General features: G+C 41.6%; 1 protein-coding gene across 1 annotated transcript in view; it reads left to right on the forward strand.

Moving 5' to 3' along the window:
- Positions 1–18,876, forward strand: part of AHR (aryl hydrocarbon receptor) — a 79,355-nt gene extending 60,479 nt beyond the window's left edge. Inside the window, exon 11 of the mRNA XM_060248607.1 lies at positions 16,064–18,876. Coding sequence (XP_060104590.1) covers positions 16,064–16,216 — 153 coding nt within the window. The 3' untranslated portion in view covers positions 16,217–18,876. The remainder of the gene's footprint in view (positions 1–16,063) is intronic.
- Positions 18,877–24,337: the final 5,461 nt, after the last annotated feature.

Below are 24,337 nucleotides of genomic sequence, written 5' to 3' on the forward strand. Positions count from 1 at the left end.
GAAGCCAGATTTGTGTCCATTATGACCAAACATATATTTTAACATCTTGATGTAGCCTATCTGAACTCTGATTACCATGAAATAATTGGAATTCCTGAGAGTATCTCAGCTCCTGTTGTCTTTGATACTTATCCTTTATCACAGGCCCCAATCAGACTGTTTAAATAACTATCATGGTAATGGAATAATGTAATGCTTTGTAGTTAAAACTGAGATCATGGTTGTAAAGTTTTGAATAGATATACTTCAGCACAATGTGGAGAATATGCTTGTACAGCACTTGGCTGCCCTCTTCTTGGCTATATTTCATGCTATTAATCATTCTAAACCACGGATATTAAGGCTGGAAAGCTCTTCCTGGAGCCCGTTCTTTGTAAGAATATATACTATTAGTCCTTCTGCAAATATCTGGTGCTACCCTCTTAAATACTCAGAAGGGTTTTGCTGGTTTTCATCCACCACTAATGTCTTATTTTAGTTTTATACATCATGATTCAGTAATGCATCTGATCAAATTAGAGTGATATGATTATTTATGTTTCAGTTAAAACTGTATTTAATGAAGCTGAATCCTCTGCATTTTGGGTTCTCACAGTCATTTATATAATAATATAAAACTGATCACAGTAATTTAAATAAAATAATTTATTATTATTTTGAGCCCACATAAAGGTGTTTTCTGATGCACAAATGCTGTTATCACAGTTTGGGAAGTTCTTTGTGGACCATGAAATGAAAAAGCTTTTAGCTTAAGAGACCTATTAAAAGAAGGGAAATAGAATGACAAATTGGTAGAACTATACATTTTGCATTATTGTCCTCACAAAGGAGAATGCGAAAGAGAGATTCTTCCCTAGCTACACAGGAGAGCAGAACATGTCAAGAGTGAAAGAATTATTCATCATTATATAATGTGCTGTTATGGCAGAAAGTAACAAGTCTCTTCAGTAGAGGTTTTACCTGTAACCAAATTAATCTTCATGTCAGGGTTCTGCTAACCTGGAGGCAGTTATATATGGAATCTAGCCTTGTATATAAAGGCCTAACATTCAGACCAATACTTGAAAGAAGGAAAGGTCCCCTGTGCAAGCACCAGTCATTTCCGACTCTGGGGTGACGCTGTTTTCATGGCAGACCTTTTTATGGAGTGGTTTGCCATTGCCTTCCCCAGTTATTACACACACACACACCCACCCCCAGCAAGCTGGGTACTCATTTTCCAGACCTCAGAAGGATGGAAGGCTGAGTCAACCTTGAGCCGGCTACCTGAACCAGCTTCTTCTGGAATCGAACTCAGGTCATGAGAGAGGGCTCCAACTGCAGTATTGCAGCTTTACCACTCTGCGCCACAGGTTATATATGGACTCTAGCCTTGTATATAAAGGTCTAACATTCAGACCAATACTTGAAAGAACAAGGGGGGAATAAGCTTCTTAACACATAAATGATTTTTACTTAACAAACAGACCAAATTAAGTTAAGCAGTTTGCAAAGCAAAATGGGAATTACAGAAGGGAAAAATGCAGTGATGAATACCACACACAACCTTTCCCTGGCCTACTGGGGAGTAAAACTAAAAGGGAGGGAAACAAGAAATGTGAACATGATCTTGAAGAGAAGGGAAAGCTTGTCTTCAGCAAGGATGAAGTAACATGGGGAGCTGAAACTGACAATGTGCGGGAAGAAACTAGTTCCTTGGAGTGTAGAAGCAAAAAGGTAACTGGGTGAGTCCCAAACCAGCTACAAAAAGTGAGGCTGAGGAGTAACTCTTTATACCCTTTGTCTGAGACAAAGGAGGGAGCGGGATGTTGATACTGGAATGTATGGGCAATAAAAATATAGTTTTTTTAAGGCAGTGATAAACCTTCAAAAGCCTAGTCCTTTTGTAGACATTTCATTCTTATTGATTTTATATATGCCCAAACTCACTTCTTCCTACCAATGACTCTCCTCAGGGCTTTGAATCTTACTGCTTTTTCTAGGAGAGAGTTCTTATTTCAACTGGGTTCAGACTGGAGTCAGTCCTGTGTGACACCATTTGTCTTGAGATCCAATGTATTGTAGTGGTTAGAGTATTGGGCTAGGATCTGGGAGTTCCAGTTTCAAATGTCATTCTGCCTGAAAAAAAAAATTGCTTGTGACCTTGGGACTATCACATTCTCTCAAATGGACCTGCCTCACAGGATTCTAGTGAGGATGGAACAGACCTACTGATGGCAGCTGGATTTTGGCCACTGTTTGACTGGATGGGCCATCCAACATGGCTTCTCTTATGTTCTTGTGTTCTTATGAAAAAAGTAAAATGTTATAAGCCACTTTGAGTCTGGTTGGGGGGTAAGATCAGGTACAGATAAACTCTGTACCCATCTTTTTTCTTTAAAGGACATCTGTTTCAACTCAAAACAGATGTCCCATGGGATGAAGTCTTTGACATGCAAACTCTCATTAAATTGGCTGCTGTTACAGCCTCTGCTACAATCCTTTAGCAAATATATGCTTGATTCTGGTGGTCATCTCTATTGTTGTTAATGGCCTGCAGGTTAAATAGCACTTCATTTCTAATTCAGCCACTGCACAATGTGAGTGCTGTGAACTATTAGCCTGGGTGGGAAGTGGAATTTGTCTGCCTGCATTTTCCCTCTAAGTTGCTAATCAACAGGTCAATGGGGGCCCTTTTGTTATCCCCTTGAAGGGAGCTTGACACACCATTTTAACCCTATCCTGGAGCATGTATTGGCCAAAGTGTTATAAATTGAGGCCATTCAACATCTCTAATGACAGTTTGTCTCTGTGTATAATAAAACAGCCTAGTGACACTAGCATTTATTTTCAAATGAGCTTTTGTCAATCTAATGTACTTCTTCAGCTTTTTTATCTCACAGAGTTTTTTATCTCACATCTATGTCATTTTGTGGGTTCTGACCCAAGATCTTTCCCACATCTCCTCTGAGGGGAGGTCACCTGTTTTCACATTAAATAGACTATTCAGTTCAGTACTCCCTTGTGGCAGAAAAAAGGTGCTATTTTGAGTGATTCTTATTTTTAAGGAGGGTACCTGAAAGGCCTATGTTCAGACCTTTTGCTTGGCTGCCTTATTCATAGACATCTCTACTTTTCTTCAGAGATTCCCTTTGCTGTTGTGGATAAAACCTGCCAGTGGCAGAATTCCAATAATTCCCCTTTATTTGGGATTATGGCCTTGGCTGTTTTTATGAAAGCACAGGAATTAGGATGGCTGATATATTGTTTATATTGTTTGATAGCAAACCTTTTAATCCTTTCTCAGTTTTTAGTTGATCCTTAGTTTACTTGCTTTTGCTTGTTCCTTTGCTTGTTTTTGGCTTCCACAGCTGCAGTTCTCTGCATTTTACATACCTGTATATGATATCCTGACAGTATTTGATCACAAAAATGGGGTTCCCCAAGGGATGAGGGCTTCAGGGCTATCACAACCACTTCATTAAAAACATAACTGGGAAGCATCATCTTTCAAAATATTTCTTAGAAAACATTATTAAGTTACCATAACAGTACACTTTTCATCAGAGTAGCAAGTTTTTAGTCAGAGTAGCAAGTTTTGGCTGTTCAAGTTCGTGTGCTGTATATGCTTTTCAGAATGGTTCAAGCCATGGTAGTTAAAACCTAAAAAAACAAAGTGGAATGAGCATGTACATCTTATCAGAAATCAGACATACACCTACAGGACAAATGAAGGGCTGTACCTGGAACATGTCCAGAAGGCAGTCAGTCTGGAATTGTTTTTTGGAGCAGGAATCCGTAGAAAGCACCACTTTCAGCTTCTCATATCTTTGTACTTGCTTTTCTAAAAGATTGGGCACTAAGGTAGGAGAATCAACCATATTCTTCTTTTTGTTTTCCCAATAGTTTATACTAAAATTAAGCTTGAGGGGAGGGGAGGGGGTGATGGTTTGCAAAACATATTCCCCCATTTGCAGCTATCATTTTGGCCTGTTGTTTTACCCATTCAGAAACAAAACATGTGGGAATTTATAGTATGTAGTCAGGGCAGTGCTTCCTGCCCTTGTTCTGGATTGATTTTATGGTGTATTGCCATATAGTTGAATTTGGCTGTGTGATGATGGAACATCTTCATGCTATTTGTATAACCCTTAATAGTCTGGATTTACCATAGGAAGCAGCTGGTTTCTGGGGGAAAAATTGTGACAGAGTTCTAGGTAGAGAACTGATACTCAAAAGATTTTTGTTTTGCTCTGGTTTGCCTGAAATTTGCACTACTTCCCTTCAAAACATTCTCATTTATACCCAGAAGGTGAAAATTTGGTTGCCTACATTTGCCTCTTATAATCGTTGACATTGTTCAAAATGGTCTAGTGTTCCTGTATGGGTGATGAGGTTGCCTTTTACCACATCATCGTTTTGGATTTGTTGTGATCCCACAGGCTCGGGTTGAGAGGCATGTATTGTCAGAAGTAATGAATAGTTCTAAAATATTTTTTGGCCCATACATAATTTCATGAGCAAGAAGGCTGTTCTTTGTTTTCAAAATTTGTGAATGCTTGGTCTTTATCCCTTCATTGGACAGAATTTTGTCTCCTATACATTCTTCCCCTGCCCCATTTCCCCTTACTATCCCATCTAGGTCTTAAAGCCAATAGGCTGTTCAACCAGAGAAAAAAAGCAATATGACAAAAAAGTTGTTGCTGATCAAAATTGATTAAAAACAAACAATGTTTAATTGCAGCAGCTATATATTTGCACACATCTAATGTTATATTATTAAAATCCAGATCTGCTAACGGTGTCACAAAATTATAAAAGAGCAAGCAGGCTTCTTAGTCAGATGAAGATCCAGAAATTTTCTTCTCAGATCTGAATAAATAAAAGGAAGAAATGCTAAGTTTTTTCTACCAAAGACCTATCACAGATACAAACTCTGGATCCTTTTTCTGGACCTGTAAATTGTACATGTGGAAGTGAAATTCATTCTTGCAAGAAAAAAGAAAAATCTCCGATAACATGGTACCATGATACTATAGAAATAATCTGGTAACTGGTATTGATTAAAGCAGGGGTTTTTTTTAGCAGGAACACACAGGAACTCAGTCTAATATGCAAGCAAGTTCCAGCTGGACTTTTTCAACAAAAAAAACCCTCTGCAAAGCAATGGTGGTGTCAGGGGTGTGACCTAATAGGCAAATGAGTTCCTGCTGACCTTTTTCGACAAAAAAAGCCCTGGATTAAAGTATGACTATCCAGAGTACATGGGTGAACATACACATCACTTCCCTTCCTGAAGACTGCACCATTCTTCCGCCACAAAGTGACCATTATCCAACTATAAGAGAGCCAGTTTGGTGTAGTGGTTAAGTGTGCGGACTCTTATCTGGGAGAACTGGGTTTGATTCCCCACTCCTCCACTTGCACCTGCTGAAATGGCCTTGGGTCAGCCATAGCTCTGGCAGAGGTTGTCCCTGAAAGGGCAGCTGCTGTGAGAGCCCTCTCCAGCCCCACCCACCTCACAGGGTGTCTGTTGTGGGGGAGGAAGGTAAAGGAGGTTGTGAGCCGCTCTGAGACTCTTCGGAGTGGAGGGCGGGATATAAATCCAATATCTTCTTCTTCTTCTTCTATAAGGTCAGAAGAGAGTCACAATCCAAATCAAGTGAGTTCATCTTATGTATGAGCAGGTGAACCCATCCAGGTTTAAAAGAAAGGGCAGTGAAACTATGATTCTTTACTCTCTAGATCAATTGCAAGACAATGTTTAATAACCATTAATCAGGGTATAAAAGAAATTGTATTCTGCCCAGGTCTAATTAATAGGGAGGATGAGGTAATATATCTAGGATGTGCTAAGACTGAGCTAAGGAAATTTGTCTAGATTATATCTGGGCATGTACCCAGACTACCAATGCACACCAGAACAGCATACAAAAACTGAGGTTATTTTCCCCAAAAATGCATCCAAAGCTGCAGGGATAAATTCAGCATCTGTGGTCAAAAAAAAAAAAAATCCTCAAAATTGCAGCTGTATTCTTGGCTTTCATAGATATCTCTTTAGCGTGCAAAGCCCAATTATAAAATTTGACCATAATGTGACCTGAGCTATTCCAGCATAATAATTTAGCAAGATCTAGCAAAAGTGAAAACCTTGAATTTTTCTAAATTGTTTACAATGTGCTCAGCAGCACAGTTTTGAATAAAGATCTCAATTGATTGACGCAATCCCACTTTGGTTACTGATACCAGAGCTGTGTTGTCTGTCTATAGCGTGACCAGAATCAAATGAGTCCGTAGCTGTGGGGGAATGTAAAGACATCATATTCAGACGAGGGGCTAAATTATTAATGTTAAAGAAAAAACAGGGTGCACTGTTAGTGTTTTCTATGAGCTGCATTGAAATAGCAAAGGTAGAAGGGAAAATATCTATGTATAATTATGTTTTATTTCTTATTATTTATGCTTTTTTCTTTATTTCTGAGTTCTTTGAAACCAAATAAAATATTTGAAACAGTAAAGAATAAAACAAGGTAGAGCAAGGACCCAAACTTGTCTTACGCCCCTCCTCACCTCTATGGGAGCAGATAAACAGCCCTTTACACCATTTGATTAAGGAAGCAACATTGTTATTTTTAAATGATCATCTTCGTGGTCTCTGTGCTTCACACTGTTGGGATGATCGGCACCTGCGCTAACCCCAACGGTGATCTAAAGCTTCTAGTTCTTTCTGTGTCCTCCTATGGGCATGCCCAGGGATTCCACTGTGCATGTCCAGAGGAGGGCGCCATTATCCTGCCAGTTTCCTTCTGACTGCACTTGTAGCAGGACGGATTTCCTTGGACTCGGGTTGGTAATCTCTCCGTTCGCGCCCCCCCCCAAAAAAAAATCTTGTTAGTCATTCCCTGTTTGTTATTTCTTCTCCCAGTTCTCCCCTCCCTTCCCCCTCCCTTTTTCCCCACCCAGGGCCTCCCGGCCCATGTGGGGCTGTTTTAAGCATTGTTCCCATTGCAGGAGCAAGCTCACGCCGGCAGATGGCCACTCCCTTTGATTGCTCTGTTTAGGGGAGTCGCACAGAACAGACATCTGCCACCATTACCTCAAGTTCAGCAAACAGACGAGGAAGAATCGGGCTGCCCATCTTCAGGCTGCGCTCTTCATCTTTGCCCTTACACCTCAGAGAGCGGTTGAAAAACGGCCCAACTTGGAAAAATGTATGGCATCAGTGGTGGCTACTTCCCGCTTAAAAACGCCATTGAAGGCTTTGGCGTCAGTATCGACCTCAACAAATCTCGGTTCCGTGGCTACGACGCTGAAATGACTACTAACTTCATCCCAGTCATCTTTGACCTCACCAGCCAAGAAGCGGAAAAAGGACAAGCATAAATCTTGAGGACGACAAACCTGCTTGATCCTCCAGTAAGAGACCGCACAGTTCATCCACTAGGTCACGCCAAGGGCCATCGATACCCACTCCGGACCTATCTTTTTCAGTGTCAGTTCCATCACACATTCTGCAGACACCGATGAGACAGGAGGATTCCCCAGAGGAGAGACAAGACATGGGGGCAGACTCCGCAGGGGTCAACACAGACCAGATCGACCTCACACAGCCAAGCAACCCCGATTCTGACTCTGTGTCCAATAGTAGACCCTCCACACCGAGAAGGGATCCAGTAGACCCGGACCCCCCTAAGCGCCCTGAAGAGCAACCAGTCAGATATCCGGATGAACCTCGTGCGCCACTCGATCCGTACTAATCTCCGGATCCGTACAGACCATATCCACCTCCAGATCCATACCGATGGTCTCTGATGCCCCCGATGCAACAGTAGGACCAGAGGCCTTGGGGCTACCCATAAGGACCTCCCCCCCCATCTTACCCATGGGGACCTCCCAGGGACTGGGGCATGCGTTTGGTCTTGACCAGACCATATTCCCCAAGACCCAAGGCACCCAAAAGGAAACCAACAGAGGAACCATTGGTACCGAAGCAGAAACGCCCCTCTCCCCGGTCGGAGTCGGGGAAATCTGTGCTGGAGGAAGACCCTTTATCATCGGACCAAGGATCGGACTCCAAGCAGTCAGACTCTTCACCTAAGGAACCAACACTGTCCACCCCAGTAACTGAGGATGCCCCAATATCACCATCGGAGGACATGAAGTCCTATGGGGACCTGGTTAAAAGGATGGCATCATCACTGGGACTTTCAATAGTGCGACCACAACCAGAGGTTACATGACATTGGTAATGACTGGTATATGACATTGTCCAGAAGGACACTTCTACAGCTGTGGCACTGCCGTTGACTTTAGTTCACCTGCAGGCTGCCAAGACTACCTGGGACAAGCCAGCATCCACTACAGTATCCTCTAGAAGACTGGATCATATGTACAAGATACAAGAGAAGGGAGCTGAATTCCTTTTCTGTCACCCCAAGCCTAATTCCCTGGCAGTGACTTCTTCATCTAAGGACAAACATGCCTTATCCACACCGGTGGACAAGGAGGGAAAGAAATTGGATGCTTTCAGACGCAAGTTTTATTCCACAGCAGCTCTTGGAATCAAAAACGCCAATTATCTAGCATGCTTCAGCAGATACCAGTACGCCCTCTGGGACCAGTTGTCCGAAATCCTGCCTTCCCTACCTGTGGAAACCCAAAGTAAGGTCAAGAAGATACAGAAGGAGGGCATGGCGGTGGCGAAGCAATAAGTCAATTCAGTTAAACATAACCTGGACACTTCTGCTAAGACACTTACATCTGCTGTTGCCCTGCGCAGACATTCATGGCTTAGATCCACGTCCCTCAACCCTGACATGAAGTCCACCATAGAAGACCTCCCCTTCGACGGGGTTGATCTCTTCCACTTCACTACAGACACAGTACTCCAAGACATAGACAAGAGTATAAAGGCATCTCGCAACCTAAATGTCTCACCTACTTCTAAACAGTATAAGCAGCGTTCGTGGCCAAGACCATGGTCCAGAAGAGGATCAGCACATAACTCACCAGAGGGATCCTGGCGTTCGAGGTTTTACTCGTCGTCCCAACACCCATCCTTTCAGCAGAAGACTAAGTTGCATTCTCAGTCACAGCAGCAACAGAATAGAAGCAAGTCCTCTAAAAACCCCAAGCAGGGACTTTGATTCTGAGACAGTGCCACTCCAATCATCTTCTATCCGCCTCTTCCCTTTCCTTACGTCATGACAGAATATCACAAGCGATACATGGGTCCTCTCCATAATACAGCATGGATATTCGATCGAGTTCATCAAACCACCCCTGCCCAGGAAGTTACATCACTACTGAGCAAGAGGGCAATAGAGCCAGTGTCCCCCCCCCATCAGATCAGCAGGGGCTTCTATTCAAGATACTTCACGATACCCAAAAGGAATGGGGGCCTGCAGCCCATCCTGGACTTGAGGGCACTCAACAACTTCATTCTCACTAAAAAAATTTGTATGACTACACTATTGCATATCCTGCCTCTTCTCCAAGCAAACTCCTGGATGGTTACCATCGATCTCCAGGATGGGGAGGGACGGTGGCTCAGTGGTAGAGCATCTGCTTGGGAAGCAGAAGGTACCAGGTTCAATCCCTGGCATCTCCAAAAAAAGGGTCCAGGCAAATAGGTGTGAAAAGCCTCAGCTTGAGACCCTGGAGAGCCGCTGCCAGTCTGAGAAGACAATACTGACTTTGATGGACCGAGGGTCTGATTCAGTATAAGGCAGCTTCATATGTTCATATATGTTCATATTTCCATCTCAGCATATGCCCAGATCACAGAAGATACCTGAGCTTTGCAATTGGTCAGGACCATTATCAGTATACAGCCCTTCCTTTCGGCATATGCACTGCACCCATCGTCTTCATGAAGTCCATGGTGGTGGTAGCTGCTCACCTCAGGCTACAAGGGATAATTGTCCCATATATAGACGATTGGCTCTTAGTAGCCAAGTCAGAGCCACAACTGAGGGAGAGTGTCGATGGCACCCTGATGCTCCACCACCATCTAGAACTACAAGTCAATTACAAAAGTCCCACCTCACTCCCTCACAATCATTGCACTTCATAGGGGACTCCAGGGCGACATGAGCCTTCCTCCCACAGGAAAGAGCAAAGGAACTAAGCAGTACAGCAATGGAGGTCTTACGGACAAGATCAGTTCCAGCCATTCGGCTGCAGAGACTGTTAGGACTGATGACAACTACCACGTTGGTGATACCCTTTGCCCGGCTTAGAATGCAGTCAATACAACTGTGAGTTTTGCGACATTTCAAACCCACGAGACACTCTCAGAGAATGATCATGACGATCCCTACATCTCTTGTCTTTGCTCTGAGGTGGTGGACAGTGGAAGCCAACCTTCTGGGTGGTGCCCCGTTTCAAAAGCCAAGCCCATTGGAGACGGTGACTATGGACGTATCTCTGGAGGGATGGGGGGTCCATCTCGGGAGCATGTCAGTGGGAGCATTATGGGACTCCAATCTCACGCAATGCCACATCGACTTCCTGGAGCTGATGGCCATCTGGTTTGCCCTGAGATCCTTCCTGGAGAGCCAGTTTGGTGTAGTGGTTAAGTGTGCAGACTCTTATCTGGGAGAACCAGGTTTGATTCCCCACTCCTCCACTTGCACCTGCTAGCATGGCCTTGGGTCAGCCATAGCTCTGGCAGAGGTTGTCCTTAAAAGGGCAGCTTCTGTCAGAGCTCTCTCAGCCCCACCCACCTCACAGGGTGTCTGTTGTGGGGGAGGAAGGTAAAGGAGATTGTGAGCCACTCTGAGACTCTTTGGAGTGGAGGGCGGGATATAAATCCAATATCTTCTTCTTCCAACCCTGCAGGGAAAAACCATAACAGTTCATACAGGCAACACCACCGCTCTCAGATGTATAAACAGACAGGAAGGACAGTATCCAGAAGCCTATGTGGGCTGGCATTACAGATTTGAGAATGGTGTATTCTTTGTGGGATCTATCTCATAGCTGTGCACATTGCAGGAGACCTGAATGTGCAGGTGGACTTCCTCAGCCGTGCAGGGGGGGGCGACCCTCTATGAGTGGGTGCTCAACAACAGATTCCTGGGTCCAGTGTTCCACGAATGGGGGAGCCCATAAGTGGATGTATTCGCCATGAGAGCGAACAAAAAGTGTCTTCTGTTCTGCACTCGCAATGACAGGGATCTGGAGTCGCTGGGTGATGAACTTGTCATTGCCTGGACGGAACATTTCCTTTATATGTTTCCACCAATTCAGCTGATAAATTGGGTGGTGCACAGACTGATTGTGGAGGAGGTTCATTGCATCATCATAACACCATGGTGGCCACGCCAGCCATGGTTTCCAATGCTCCTACACTTGAGCAGGAACAGGTACGTCCACTTCCCTCAAGCACACAACATCCTGACGGACTAAGAGGGTTGCTACTCCACCACGACGCTCTGCATCTGAAGCTCACGCCGTGGTTGGTTCGCTAACACCATTCTCTTCTGAGATACAGGACGTCCTCACCAACAACAGGAAGCCAGCAACCAGGGCATCATACTTGTATAAATGGAAAAGTTTCTGAGTTTTCATAGGGAGACTGAACTGTGGGCTATGGATTGTTCCTACTATCACTAAGGCGGAAGGGTCTGTCCTATTCTTCAGTCAAAGTCTACTTATCAGCAGTGTCGGCATTCCACAACCTTGTTGATGGTGGTTCAGTGTTTTCCCATCCAGACTGTAAGCGCTTTATGAGATGACTGATACATAAGTATGCACCAGAGCCAAAAACCTCCGTGCCTTGGGACTTGCAACTGGTTCTTACTATGCTCACACGTAAGCCCTTTGAGCCAATGGCCACGTGTAGCCTACACCTTCTGACATGGAAAATGGCGCTGCTGGTAGCTGTAACTTGGCTAGGAGAGTGGGTGAACTGTTTGCACTCCGCCATGCCCCACCTTTCCTTACTTTCCATGCGGAAGGGGTCACTCTGAGGCCTGACATCACATTTCTTCCTAAGATGGTTTCTTTCTTCCATCTTTAGTCGGCTAGCCACCTTCCCACCTTCTTTTCGAATCCTAAGACTGAGGCAGATAGGAGATGGCATTCCTTGGATGCTAGATGAGTGCTCTTGTTCTATTTGACCAGGACTAAATCCTTACGGTCATCCAGCCATCTTTTTGTATCTTATGCACAGGATAAGAAGGGAGCTGCGATCTCAGCCCAGAGGCTCTCCAAGTGGATTGTCGAGGCAATTAAACTGTGCTACGCCCTAGCTAAGAGACCTCTTCCTGGCCCAGTGAAGGCACATTCCACTAGAGCGATGGCCGCATTGACGGCATTCTTACAGAGGGTTCTACTGCAGGACATATGCAATGCTGCTACGTGGGCTTCTCCCAACTCCTTTGTCAGACATTACGTTCTGGATACCCATGCCAAGCAAAGGGCCATAGTGGGTCGGTCGGTTCTGTCATCTACTCAATAAGAAAGTCTGGCAGCACCCTCCTCCAGGTAGGACCAGCTTCCTACTCTCCCAACAGTGTGAAGCACAGAGACCACAAAGAAGATAAACATGTTGCTTACCTGTAACTGATTATCTTCGAGTGGTCATCTGTGCATTCACACAACCTGCCCTCCTTCCCCTCTGCTGTCAGCCTTCTTGTATCCGTTTGGTTGGCAGTAAGAAGGAAACTGGCTGGATAATGGCGCCCTCCTCTGGACATGCGCAGTGGAGTCCCTGGGCATGCCCAGTAGGAGGATGCAGAAAGAACTAGGCGCCAATCATCCCAACATGTGAATGCACAGATGACCACTCGAAGATCATCAGTTACAGGTATGCAACCTGTTTTTCTCACCAGGGAAATGCCATATTCCCTAAATTGCCCTGTCAGTTTCCATAACATATCAGTCAGTTTTCTTATTTGAAATGTTAATAACAATCTACTAAAAGACCAATTTCCATGGCAAACCCCCCATAGGTTCAGTTTTGCCATATCAACCTGCGTAAGTTTGCAAAGCCTTTGTTTAATTTGATGCATGTTATTCCACAGGAGAAACCTACCCCTCTAGAGGTGGATCATTACCTGACAGGGATTAACTGCAACAACTGTTGTATTCTACTAAGATCTGTCAGCTCATATTTTCCTCCCATATCTCTAAGGGCATCTATCCTACTTAACAGGGGGAGGTGGGCAGATTCAAAAGATTGCACCTCATCAGAGATATGCAATGTTACTATATATCTTTTGTAATGTGTTAACTATAAGGGAAGTGAAATTTGCAAACACAAAAGTGTCTTGGGCGTCAGTATGCATTGCTGTGTCTTTCTTAGGAGGCTGTATATGATGTGTGGAGGTCACTAGTGGTTCTTACTCTTGAAGATCCTAAAACTATTTGGATGCCAGTAAGATTCAAGAGATTTAAGGGAGTTTATAAAATGACCCATCTTAGCCTGCTTTAGCTTTGGGGCCTCATCAATTGGGGAAGGGTGAGACCTTTTCTTGCCTATAGCATAGCTGTGGAAACTTTATGCCTCTTCTCTTGGATACTTGAAAAACCTATCATAAATAGTTCAAAGAAACCCCACCATGGCGCAAAAGAAAAACATACCAAAAACAAATCCTAAATAAAAACAACAAAAACAAAGCTGAGCAAAATAGAGAAGAAATTAAACAGAGTGAGCAATGTACACTAATACCTATTATATTAGCTACAGAATAACTCCAGATACTATATTAACTGTAAAATAAGCACTTGTAAGATCAATTAAACTCTTCAATCAGGGCACAAAAATGAGAGTAGAATAAAGCTTGAACTACTAATGGAGGTTAGCTCGAACACCACTAAGAAAGAAAACTGCTCCGGTCTATCCACACTCCTTCCTTGATTCTTAGCCAGCTGAATAACTTTAAAAACAACAGCTTGACCAAGACAAACCAAAAAAAAAAAAAAAAGACCTATCCAAAGACAACAGACTAATTAAAGCTATTATCTAAAAAAAGAAACTAAAAATAGATCGGATAGAAAGGTATAAGGAAACAAATAGAATAATAGCATGGTGGAGGGGGAAGCAAAGCAGCTGGTAGCATCTTACAAGGGAAGATCATGCAGGTTCAGACAAAGAACTTGCTAGGAGGTATTTCTGTGAAGTGTCAGGCTTCCATCATTCTTTCCCTATAACTAGGAGAATAAAATTTCCGTGTTTTGACAGTGCTGATTTAAAAAGTCTAGATTCACAGCCACTTTTTTTCTTCCCCATGATGGATCAACTACATTGCATATCTGCAGACAAATTTCAAAAGCTATTTAATAAAAATGCCATTCTGAAAAGTTGCTTGGCTTATAGTAACAAATGGCTCTTTGTGAACAGAAAGGCTTCCACACCTATGCTAACTAAAGAGAAATGGGGGAAGGAGCAAGAGAGGAGGCTGTGCTGAAGTTTTGGGGAAATACACTGGGTACTTTCATAGAGTGACTCTTTGCAAGTTGATTTTGCAATTCTTACTCAGTAAAAATCCAGTTGCAGAGTGCATTCTTTAGTATGTGTGAAGGCACCCACTGTGTTTCTGGCTATGTACTGTCAAAAAGTAGGTTTTGTTCCTTTGTGCTGCAAAGTTAGAGCTATAAACTGTCAAATGCTTTTCTGTGACGTTATATCAATGCTTCTGTATGCTGTGCTTATCAGCTTGTAAGGAACATATGTAAAATCTTTGTATGTTTTTCTCATCAATATTAACTTTGTGTATATCATGTCAAAGGATGACACAATACATGGACCATTTGCTTAATTCTGTAAACAAAATAATGACTAAAGAAATCCTTTCAGGGTACTTATTTGACTACATAATGTAGTATTGCTTATGGATTCATGATTCTCGTCAAGTCTGACTTGGCAAAGTACACCACATAACATAAACAGAACATATGTTCATGGAAGACTTATGCAAATTCTTCAAATATGATGCTTTCAATGTAGAGTGCTTATGTAAGAATCCAGGTTTACTAGCTATAAAGACAATTGCCTTTCCTGCAGAACAGTAGCAGCTATTCTTATGTTTTGACTGGATTAAAGTAAATTTGAAAAAAAAATCTTGAAGAAATATACAAGTGTACTATTAAGTTGTTCAGTATTTCATTGTAAAGCTGCATTTGTAAATATCAGTGAGCCAGTATGATACAGTGCAACAATCTAGTGAACCTTACAGCTCATTCAGAGAGCCGGGAGTGGGAGGTAGACTCTTTTGCAGTCAGCAGCTGACAGTTAATGACTTCTAGCCAGAGGCTGGCGGAACAGGGTTGGGAGTTGGCCTGAAAAATCTTTTGGACCTGATCATAGAAACCGAAAAATACCATCATCATGTGAAACTCAAACTTCTTGTTTTCAGCTAAAAACCACCATTGACTTTAATTATCTATAGATACAGAGTGGCATCTCTGTATCTCTATGATTAAATCTTTTGCATTGTTTGGGGCTGATAGGAGTTGTAGGCAAAAAACATCTGGAGAGGCACTGTTCCCTACCCCTGGTCTAGAATCTATATTTTATAGTGGCTGGGACCAAAGGACCATTCACAATCTACAGTGTGTAAGCAGGATTTTTTTCTGCTCCTCTCTCACCCCGTACCAGTCCTCTAGGTCTGCCTCAGTCAGGAAGATTTTGGGATGGCATTCCATGACATGCAAGGATCTTAGATTCTTTGTAACATATTTGCAGGAGCTTTGTAATTTCTGGTTGAGTAGTGAAATTTTATTTATTTATTTTATATTCCACCCTTTCCTAGAAACAAGCTCAGGGCAGATAACAACATAATAAAACAACAATTAAAACTTACAATTAAAATCAAAACAATGTGAAACAGTACAATAAAACTATAAGCAACTTATAGATGTTGGTTTCAGGTGGGCACATTCTGCAGCATACTGATGATCTAAAATACAGTAATTAAGGATTTTAAGATGGTATCGCAGCAGAGATAGTATCGCAGCAAAGAAGGCCAGCCGATTGAATGAATTTCGTGATGAATTATTTACTTTGCTTAGCTGTGAATATTTAGTATTAAATAGGAAGCCATTTTTCTATAATAAAGTCTTGCCTCTTTTTCAGTTCCAGAACAGTTTTAATGGAGGAAGCCTGAGTGATGGATATCCACCACAGTTAGACGTCGTCAGCACCCAGCCTGTCACACAACTTCAGCCTATTCATCATCCAACAGAATCTAGATCTTTCTCGGATTTGGCATCCAGTGGTTTTATGTAATTCAAGAGCAAATTCCTGCAGAGATTTAGATCATGAGTGGATTTTTAAAAACTCAGAATGGAGTTGGGTTGCACATATTTGCATGCATACATATAAGATTTTGTCATCTAGAACGTAATGTTTAGAAGGGTGGAAGTTGGAGTTGCAATCTAGGCCTAAAGTGTGCATGGTAATCTTCAGAAACTGAAAATATGCACTAGTGCAATATTATGTACTGCATCACATTGTAGAACATAAGATAAGGCAAATGGTTTTATTGTTTTGAAGAAAAAAATAGGCACTTTGAAAATCTTATTTGGGGTGGCATAAGAAAAGAGTTTTCTTGGATTTTTAAGAGCTTTTTAAATAAAGCCAGTGTTCCAAACAGAAGAATGAGTAAAGCGCTGGATTTTATTACATAATCTTTCTTTCCTTTATAGTTGTTTACTTCATTTAGTATTTTTCAACTTCTCTTTTCACATTACATTTCAGGTTCTAGCACTTTAGTAGAAAGTTCAGTACAAGGAATTTGATATGCAACTTTTGGTTTTGTACTACCAATCCATTCCTCATTTATGGTTAGCCTTAAGTGCCTCACAACTTAGCTACCTTATTTCTAAAAAGGAGCACGTATGGAGGGGATCACTCTAAACTTAATCATTCATACTTTGTGACAATTCAATAGCTACTTTGATTTGGTTTTTTAAAGCATCGTATTCATTCTGAAACAGTATTCACTTATCTTGAATTTCAGATAATTCTCTATATGGTGAGTTTTTACAAGGTTAAAGACTAAAATTTTGATTTATGTTTTTTCTGCATTTTTCAGGTACAACAGGGTAAAACAAATATCTTGTAGGAGAAAATTTCCTCAGGATTAGCTTTGAATCTCAAATAATGAACAAAGCATGTGCCTTATCTTGTGTTACAGTACTTATTACCGTAAATGGTCTTTTTAAAAATTGCAAGGCCGCTCTATGCAAATACTTCCATTAAAATGGGTATTGACAGTATAATTTTTAAAAACTAGTAGAAAGCAGTGTCTCAATAGTAAATAGTACTAAAATTTACTTTTGTACAGATTTCTACATGGAGGGTCATATTTTGATTGGCTGCTGCTTTTCAGCTATTGAGATGGGGAAGGGGATCTGCTGGTATTAAATCTCCCTGACAATTGCACTCTAAAGGAAAAAGCTAACTTTCTATGTATGTGAATTCACTTTAACAGACTTTGTTCAAAAAACGAATCTGAAAATTTATTTTAGTTCAGATTTAGAAATAGAATCCTTGTAATGAAAGGATATTTTAAACTTTGAAAAAATAAAAAATTGTGTTTGGAATTTTATCTGAGAAGTTTTAGAACTGCAGACACCAATGTTTGGTGCTTCATAGTAGTTTAAACGGGAGGTTGGAAATGTGTATATGTTCATATAATTGCACACTCTTACATGCTGTATGGTCCGTATGTAATAAACACTATAAATGTCTTTGTAAAATAATCTATGCCAATTAATTTTGAAGTGTTATACTATATAAAATGTTTATTACATACCTATATATAATGTAAATGACAGTTTAAATTCTTTTAAAGGAAGATAAAAAATAAGCCATGCCTTCCAGGGTGGTGGTCACAGTTTTCATAAAAGAGCAATTAACTACTCAAGGTTTTTAAAACTTAACCAAACAAAGAAATATTTGTAAAGACATGGCTGTATAGCAGTGGGGGAAACTATTTGTTGGTCAGTTCATTTAAGTTGCTGGGAAGCTATTGATACTAAGATTTCAGACTTGGTTTCTTCCTGCTCATTTCTCTGTCTGTGTTAAATCACAGTTAAATTTTGTTTCCTCTAGTTTGTAATTTGCACTTCTTGAAAAGGTGATAGAACACTTCATATAATTTCAAATTTAGGAGTCTATCACTAATTTAAAAAGCGTTAAAGAAAATACCTTTCAATTAAATAGTATTTTTAGTAACAGATGTAAAGAAGTGTAGATTGGGCCATTAGTCTCAAAGTATTTGAGGCTTTGGCTATCACTAAATGTAATAGTTTAGAAGTAACTTGACTCTTCCTGAATTTTTAATGTACTCTTGTTTTTAAACAATTTCTGTAGTATATTTTTGTCTGTTTTTTACAAGAATAATGTTAACAATCAGTTATAGAAATACTGTAAAACTTAAAGGTTCAAAGGGATGATGTACATTTTTCAGAAAAAAAATACAAAAAAATCAACAAATCAAGACTTGTATCATGTTGCTTCTGCTATACCAAATATCCCATCACTAAGTGCCAAGGGTACAAACTGGTGTGTTGCCTTATTGTAAGCTAGTGCATAATATTGGTTTGTTTTCTGAATTAGCTTCACTTACATGCTATAAACTGGTGTATTGGTAGTCTACTGTTTTTCTAAATCAAGATATTCTTCTCAAAAAGGATAAATTTATTATCCTGCCCCACACAACTACTTTCCCCATTCCAAGCAAATCAGCATCTAAATTCCATCAGTATTACTACCTATTTTTGTATATTCTATCTTAGTTTCCCCCCTTCTGTTCCACTTTGTCATCTGTGTTATATCATGCAATTAATTTCTTGTGTTAGGGTCTAATTTTATAGCACTTTTAATGGCCTTCAGTAAAACTTGTAAAATAATATATGGTAATAAAATATCACCTGAATATAGCTGAAATGTAGTTTCTTTCACAGTACACCATATCTTATCAGTAGAGCAAAATACATACCCTTAGTACTGTTGGTGGTTTCAAAAATATCCTACTGAAGACCCTGAGAACTGATAGTGCTGCTTCTTCACAAGACCTATCTGTGCTACAACTTTGCCTCTTAAACCATCCACTACACATTCTCCACAGATTACATTCTGTCTGCAATGAAAATAAGAATGGGCATTTCTTTCCATTAATAGAATTCTTTCCATTCTATCAATACTATTCTGGTGTTCCCGGAGCAATAACTTCAATCTCTTTGAGTATGCAATAGAAAGGAATAAGGGTAGCTGAATAAGTAAAATATAGATCATATTTGGGCTACTTGTTAGAAATGCTACATTGAGGGTGAGGAAATATAAGCAGAAATGGTGTGGATCCTGTATTGGTTTTGAAATTAAATTCATAGTTCACATCCCATATTGGGCATGTTTCTTGGTGAAAAGCACGCATTTTAATTCAGCAAGACTAATTTTGTTCCCAAAATCAGATTTTTTTTTCTTTTTTTGCCTTCACTCTTCTTTCACTAGATTGGGACCACGTGCTCAAGTTGGCAGACAGAGCACTAATTACACGCCATACCAGAAACTCTAGACTGTGTGTATAGTATCTTTCAGTCTGGATGGTAAAAATGCTGTTTTATGTAAATGCTATTTTATATTTTGATGTCATAGAGTCCATGTAGGAACATAGAAAAGCGATCTGCTGTTTTATAATTACTTGGTGTGTATACCAAAACTGGGACATACCTATTCTTGCTCCTGTGCTGTACTTCAAATGATGCCTCTAGGACGGGGGTTCCCAAACCCTGGGGCGTGAACCGGTCCCGGTCTGCAGCCTGTTTACAACCGAGCCTCCACTCCCTGCCCTCTGACACCCCCCCTGCCACCGCCCCCTGCCCTTGCAGCACCAATGCGCGGCTCCTTCAGGACGAGGCTCAGCTCACCGCCAGGGCCTGTCCCCTCCCTCCCTTTCCCCAGCGCCACACTGGGCTCCACTCCTCTCCCCCACCCGCATGATCAGAGGAGGCTCAGAGGCCCTACCTGCTTCGACAGAGCCTGGCCTGATTCAATGTTTGAAGAGCAGGCTGGAGGAGGAGGAGTTTTGCCCCTCCCTTACTTCCTTCAGCGCGCTCTTCAAATGACTTACAATCAGCCAGGCTCTTCCTGCCAAAGCAGCCCCAGCCTCCTCGTGGTGTCCCTCTGATCTTCCCCGGGGGGGGGGGGGGAGGAGCTGGCGATGGCACTCAGCTCTACCCGCTGCAGTGGTGGCAGCACCCTTTCGACAATCAGGTGATGGGGGTCCTTTACACAGCCCTGAGCAGCTCCCTTCTGGACATTGTAATTGACCTGGGGTGGGGAAGGGAGAGAGGAGGGGGAGAAACTAGGCGTTTGCCTCCCCCTCCCCCATGTTGTGCCTAGTTTTGCATTTGCCATGTTGCATTTGCCTCCCCCCCTTCCCCCTGTTGTGCCTATCCCCCCCTCCTTCCCCACCCCCGGTCAATTACAATGTCCGGAAAGGCTCCTGAAGGTAACCCTATTTGCTTTATCTTTCTGTCTCCACCCTTTCTGGTTTTTTCCTTCCTTCCTCTGATGTTCATGTCTTTCAGCTCTCAAACATCTGATTTTTATTCTCTGTGGCTCTTATGTTATGCAAGTTTGGACACCTCTGCCCTAGAATGATGCTGTAATGATTAAAAATACCATGCCTCCAATTGATGGATAAAAACTAAAAAACATTAAAATATCAACAACAAATAAATAATGGGTGACAGGGGCAAACACTGGGGTACAGCTATTTCACTATGCCTCACTAGTAAACTTCCAAGGCATCTAATTGGCCAGCTCTAGAGACAGTGTGCTGGACTAGAAGGACCTTTGGTTTGATGTGACATGTCAGGAACAGTATTGAAAATAAAACAGCCAGGATCCTAATGCTATTATATAAATCTATATCACAGATGCATTTGGAATAGTGCCCACAGTTTTAGTCACTCCCCTTTTCAAAGGACGCACAGAGCTGGAAAAGGTGTACCAATTGCAACCAAGGAGGGCCCAGAGGTCTGACTGAACTGAGACACAGCGACGGATTGTCCCTTTTAATATAGGCACCTACGACTTTTGTTTTGGACTCTTGAGGACCACAACCCGTATTTTAAAAAATGTTTCTAGCCCTCATTGTGCACAGATATTCAGAGACAGGAGGAGTGCACCTTCTAAAATTCAGCTGGGGAGAGGACTGTATGAAATTAGGAAGCAGTAGAAAGTTAAAGCTGCTTTCTTTTCACCCTTCCCTCCCCCATCTCTTCCTTCCTTCCTTCCCATTACTAATCTGAGGGGGGGGGGGAAGAAGTTTGAAATGCCCTGCCATTTCATGTCTCTCTCTGTCAGTCTTTTTCCTTCCTTCCTTCCTTCCTTCCTTCCTTCCTTCCTTCCTTCCTTCCTTCCTTCCTTCCTTCCTTCCTTCCTTCCTTCCTTCCTTCCTTCCTTCCTTCCTTCCTTCCTTCCTTCCTTCCTTCCTCCCTCCCTCCCTCCCTCCCTCCCTCCCTCCCTCCCTCCCTTCCTTCCTTCCTTCCTTCCTTCCTTCCTTCCTTCCTTCCTTCCTTCCTTCCTTCCTTCCTTCCTTCCTTCCTTCCTTCGTTCTGTCTTTATTTTGTCTGTCTTTCACTCTCTGTCATTCTTACCCCATCTCTTTCCTTCGTTCCTGCCTGCCTGCCATTTCATGTTTTCCCAGGTTGCCATTTCATGTTTTCCCAGGCTGAGAGTATTTTATATGTTTAGTTTTCTGCTGTGTGACCCTTGTGTTTTTTTGTGTGTTTTAGTTTTAAAATTGCATTGCAAAATCCTATTCTTCTTCTACCTTTCCTAAACAAAATTTTGCAAGAGTTTTAAGCATGTTTGTACATCATTTACTGTTTCCTGGCCCCACCCCCAAAGTCTCCTGGCTCCAGCCCCAAATTTTAGTGGGCCACAAAGGAAAAGTGTAAAAATAACAGGGCCACGGGAAGGGAAAGTTTAACTCCACCTTACCTAACATATGCAAGAAATAAAGAGACACACATCATGTATAGAGCCAACTTTGGGTTGTTGGTAAGAAAGTCCTATAGCAATATTGATTTAATCAGCTGCTTCTAGTTTTGTGTGTTTGGGTTTTAAATCATAGAAGTTAATATATTTTGTCAAATCATTCTGTTGCGTAACATTGCATTTCAGCATTCTTAGTTTCTGTTCCTTGGTTATCCACAAATTAGTCTTGCACACCTCTTATAGAAACTAGACACATTGTGTTTAGTCATCTGAAACATTTTTTAGATGCAAATACATAATTATTATTTATTAGACGATTAATTGTCCCAACCTGGCTTATGCAGGGCCCTGAACAATGTGCAACATACATGATAAAACAATATGAGTTAAAAACCAACAAATAATTTTAAGCTAACATTTTCAAGAAAACCCCAGATGGTGCCCTGTGAGCTTTTATCAACATTTTGGACTACCATTCTAGGATACTGAAGGGAGGGGCAGGAGGCAAACTTACAAAGCATCTTGGGGGGAGCCAGCTGGATGACAAACCATTGCTGTCCTCAGCCAAAAGCCTGGTGGAACACCTGCTTTGCATGTCCTGTCCTGCAGGGCCCTGATGTCATCTGGCAGAGAGTTCCACCAGGTCAGGTTCCACCACCTGGTTGAGGACAGCCGGGGGTCACCAGAGAGTTGTTACCTGCAGAATACAGTGCTGTTTCATGGATATAACAGAGTAGAGTCCTGCAGATACATTGGTCCCAGACTGCTAAAACCTTGACACTAAATTCAGAAGACTATAAAACAGCTGAATTTCATACTGCTGGCAAAGATGGTTTTTGTCCAGAATTTTACAAGGTTTTTAATTCTTATCTAGGTTAATCTTTAGCATCATTATGTAATCATCTACAGTTTGATGTAGTGGTTGTGCACAGACTCTTATCTGGGAGTCCAGGTTTGATTCCCCACGTCTCCACTTGCAGCTGCTGGAATGGCCTTGGGTCAGCCATAGCTCTCGCAGAGCTTGTCCTTGAAAGGGCAACTTCTGTGAGATTCCTCTCAGCCACACCTACCTCACAGGGTGTTTGTTGTTGGGGAGGAAGATAAAGGAAATTGTGAGCCACTCTGAGATTCAAAGTGAAGGGTAGAATATAAATCCAGTGTCATCTTCAATACTGAGGCACAAAGCCATCCCCCCATCCTGGTCTGAGGCTAATTTGATTTTACTCCCAAAAGAGCATAAAGTTTTATCTCCTGAGTCCCAAACTATTGTCCAATAGCTCTTCTGAATGTAGATACAAAAATTTTAGCAAAACTCCCAGCCAGTAGATTACAAAAAATTATCCCTCACTATATACGTTTGGATCAGACAGGCTTTATTCCCAGAAGGTCACTCACATAAAACATTTGGGGGATTCGTAATGTAATTAATTATAGTAATACTTTTAAACAGAAAATGTCCTTACTGGCCTTAGACATTGAAAAGGCCTTTGATTCTCTAAATACAAGTTATCTGACAAGTTTGCTGTCCCAGATAAATTTTGGCTCATTTTTCCTAAATGCCATAGAAGCGACTTGTGCTAGCCCTTTGGCCACAATTAAAACTAATGATTCAATGTTTCCTTCTTTCTCTCTTCAAAGAGGTACCTGCAAGATTGCCCTCTGTCCCCTCTGTTTTTCACCCTGGCAATGGAGCCTCTTGCAGAAGTGATACAAGACAATTCTTCTGTTGAGGGAGTAAACATTGGAAGCATAGAACATAAGGTTGGTCTTTATGCAGATGGGTTAGTGTTGCATATAACACACCCTGAAAATTCAGTTCTGGCTCTTTTTTCTGCATTAGCAGACGGCAAAGATTTCCAGGTTATATGTTAATCAAAGTAAATCAGAACTGTTTCCCATTGGTCTCATCCAGTCAGACATTGATCATCTTAAATCTTGATTTAACTTTCTCTGGGTTGTGGACTCCTGGAGACATTTAGGGTTCAGATCCCTTTTGATCTATCCAAATTAATTCCTTACAAATTATTTTTGGAAGATAGTGCTGGAGGTTAAAGTACATCTGTTGAAATGATCCAAAATGAACTTTTCCTGGGCTGATAAATCACATTTAACTAAGATGTTTGTGATAAACCACATTTAACTAAGATGTTTGTCTTACCAAAATTTCTTTTCCTTTTTCATTCCCTCCTGGTGGGGATACCTAAACACATGTTCTGGTCATGGCAAAAAATGCTTACAGATTTCTTTTGTGGTTTTAGAAAGCAGAGATTTTCTGGTATTGCATTACTTATACTATCAGGTAAAGGTGGTTTAGGTATACCTAATCTACAAGTTTATTATGAGGCATCAAATCTGGTTCAAATTCTTCATGGTTTTTTTAATCTTTCCCTTGGT

This window comes from Heteronotia binoei, chromosome 10, assembly GCF_032191835.1.
Source record: "Heteronotia binoei isolate CCM8104 ecotype False Entrance Well chromosome 10, APGP_CSIRO_Hbin_v1, whole genome shotgun sequence".
Taxonomy (NCBI): Eukaryota; Metazoa; Chordata; class Lepidosauria; order Squamata; family Gekkonidae; genus Heteronotia; species Heteronotia binoei.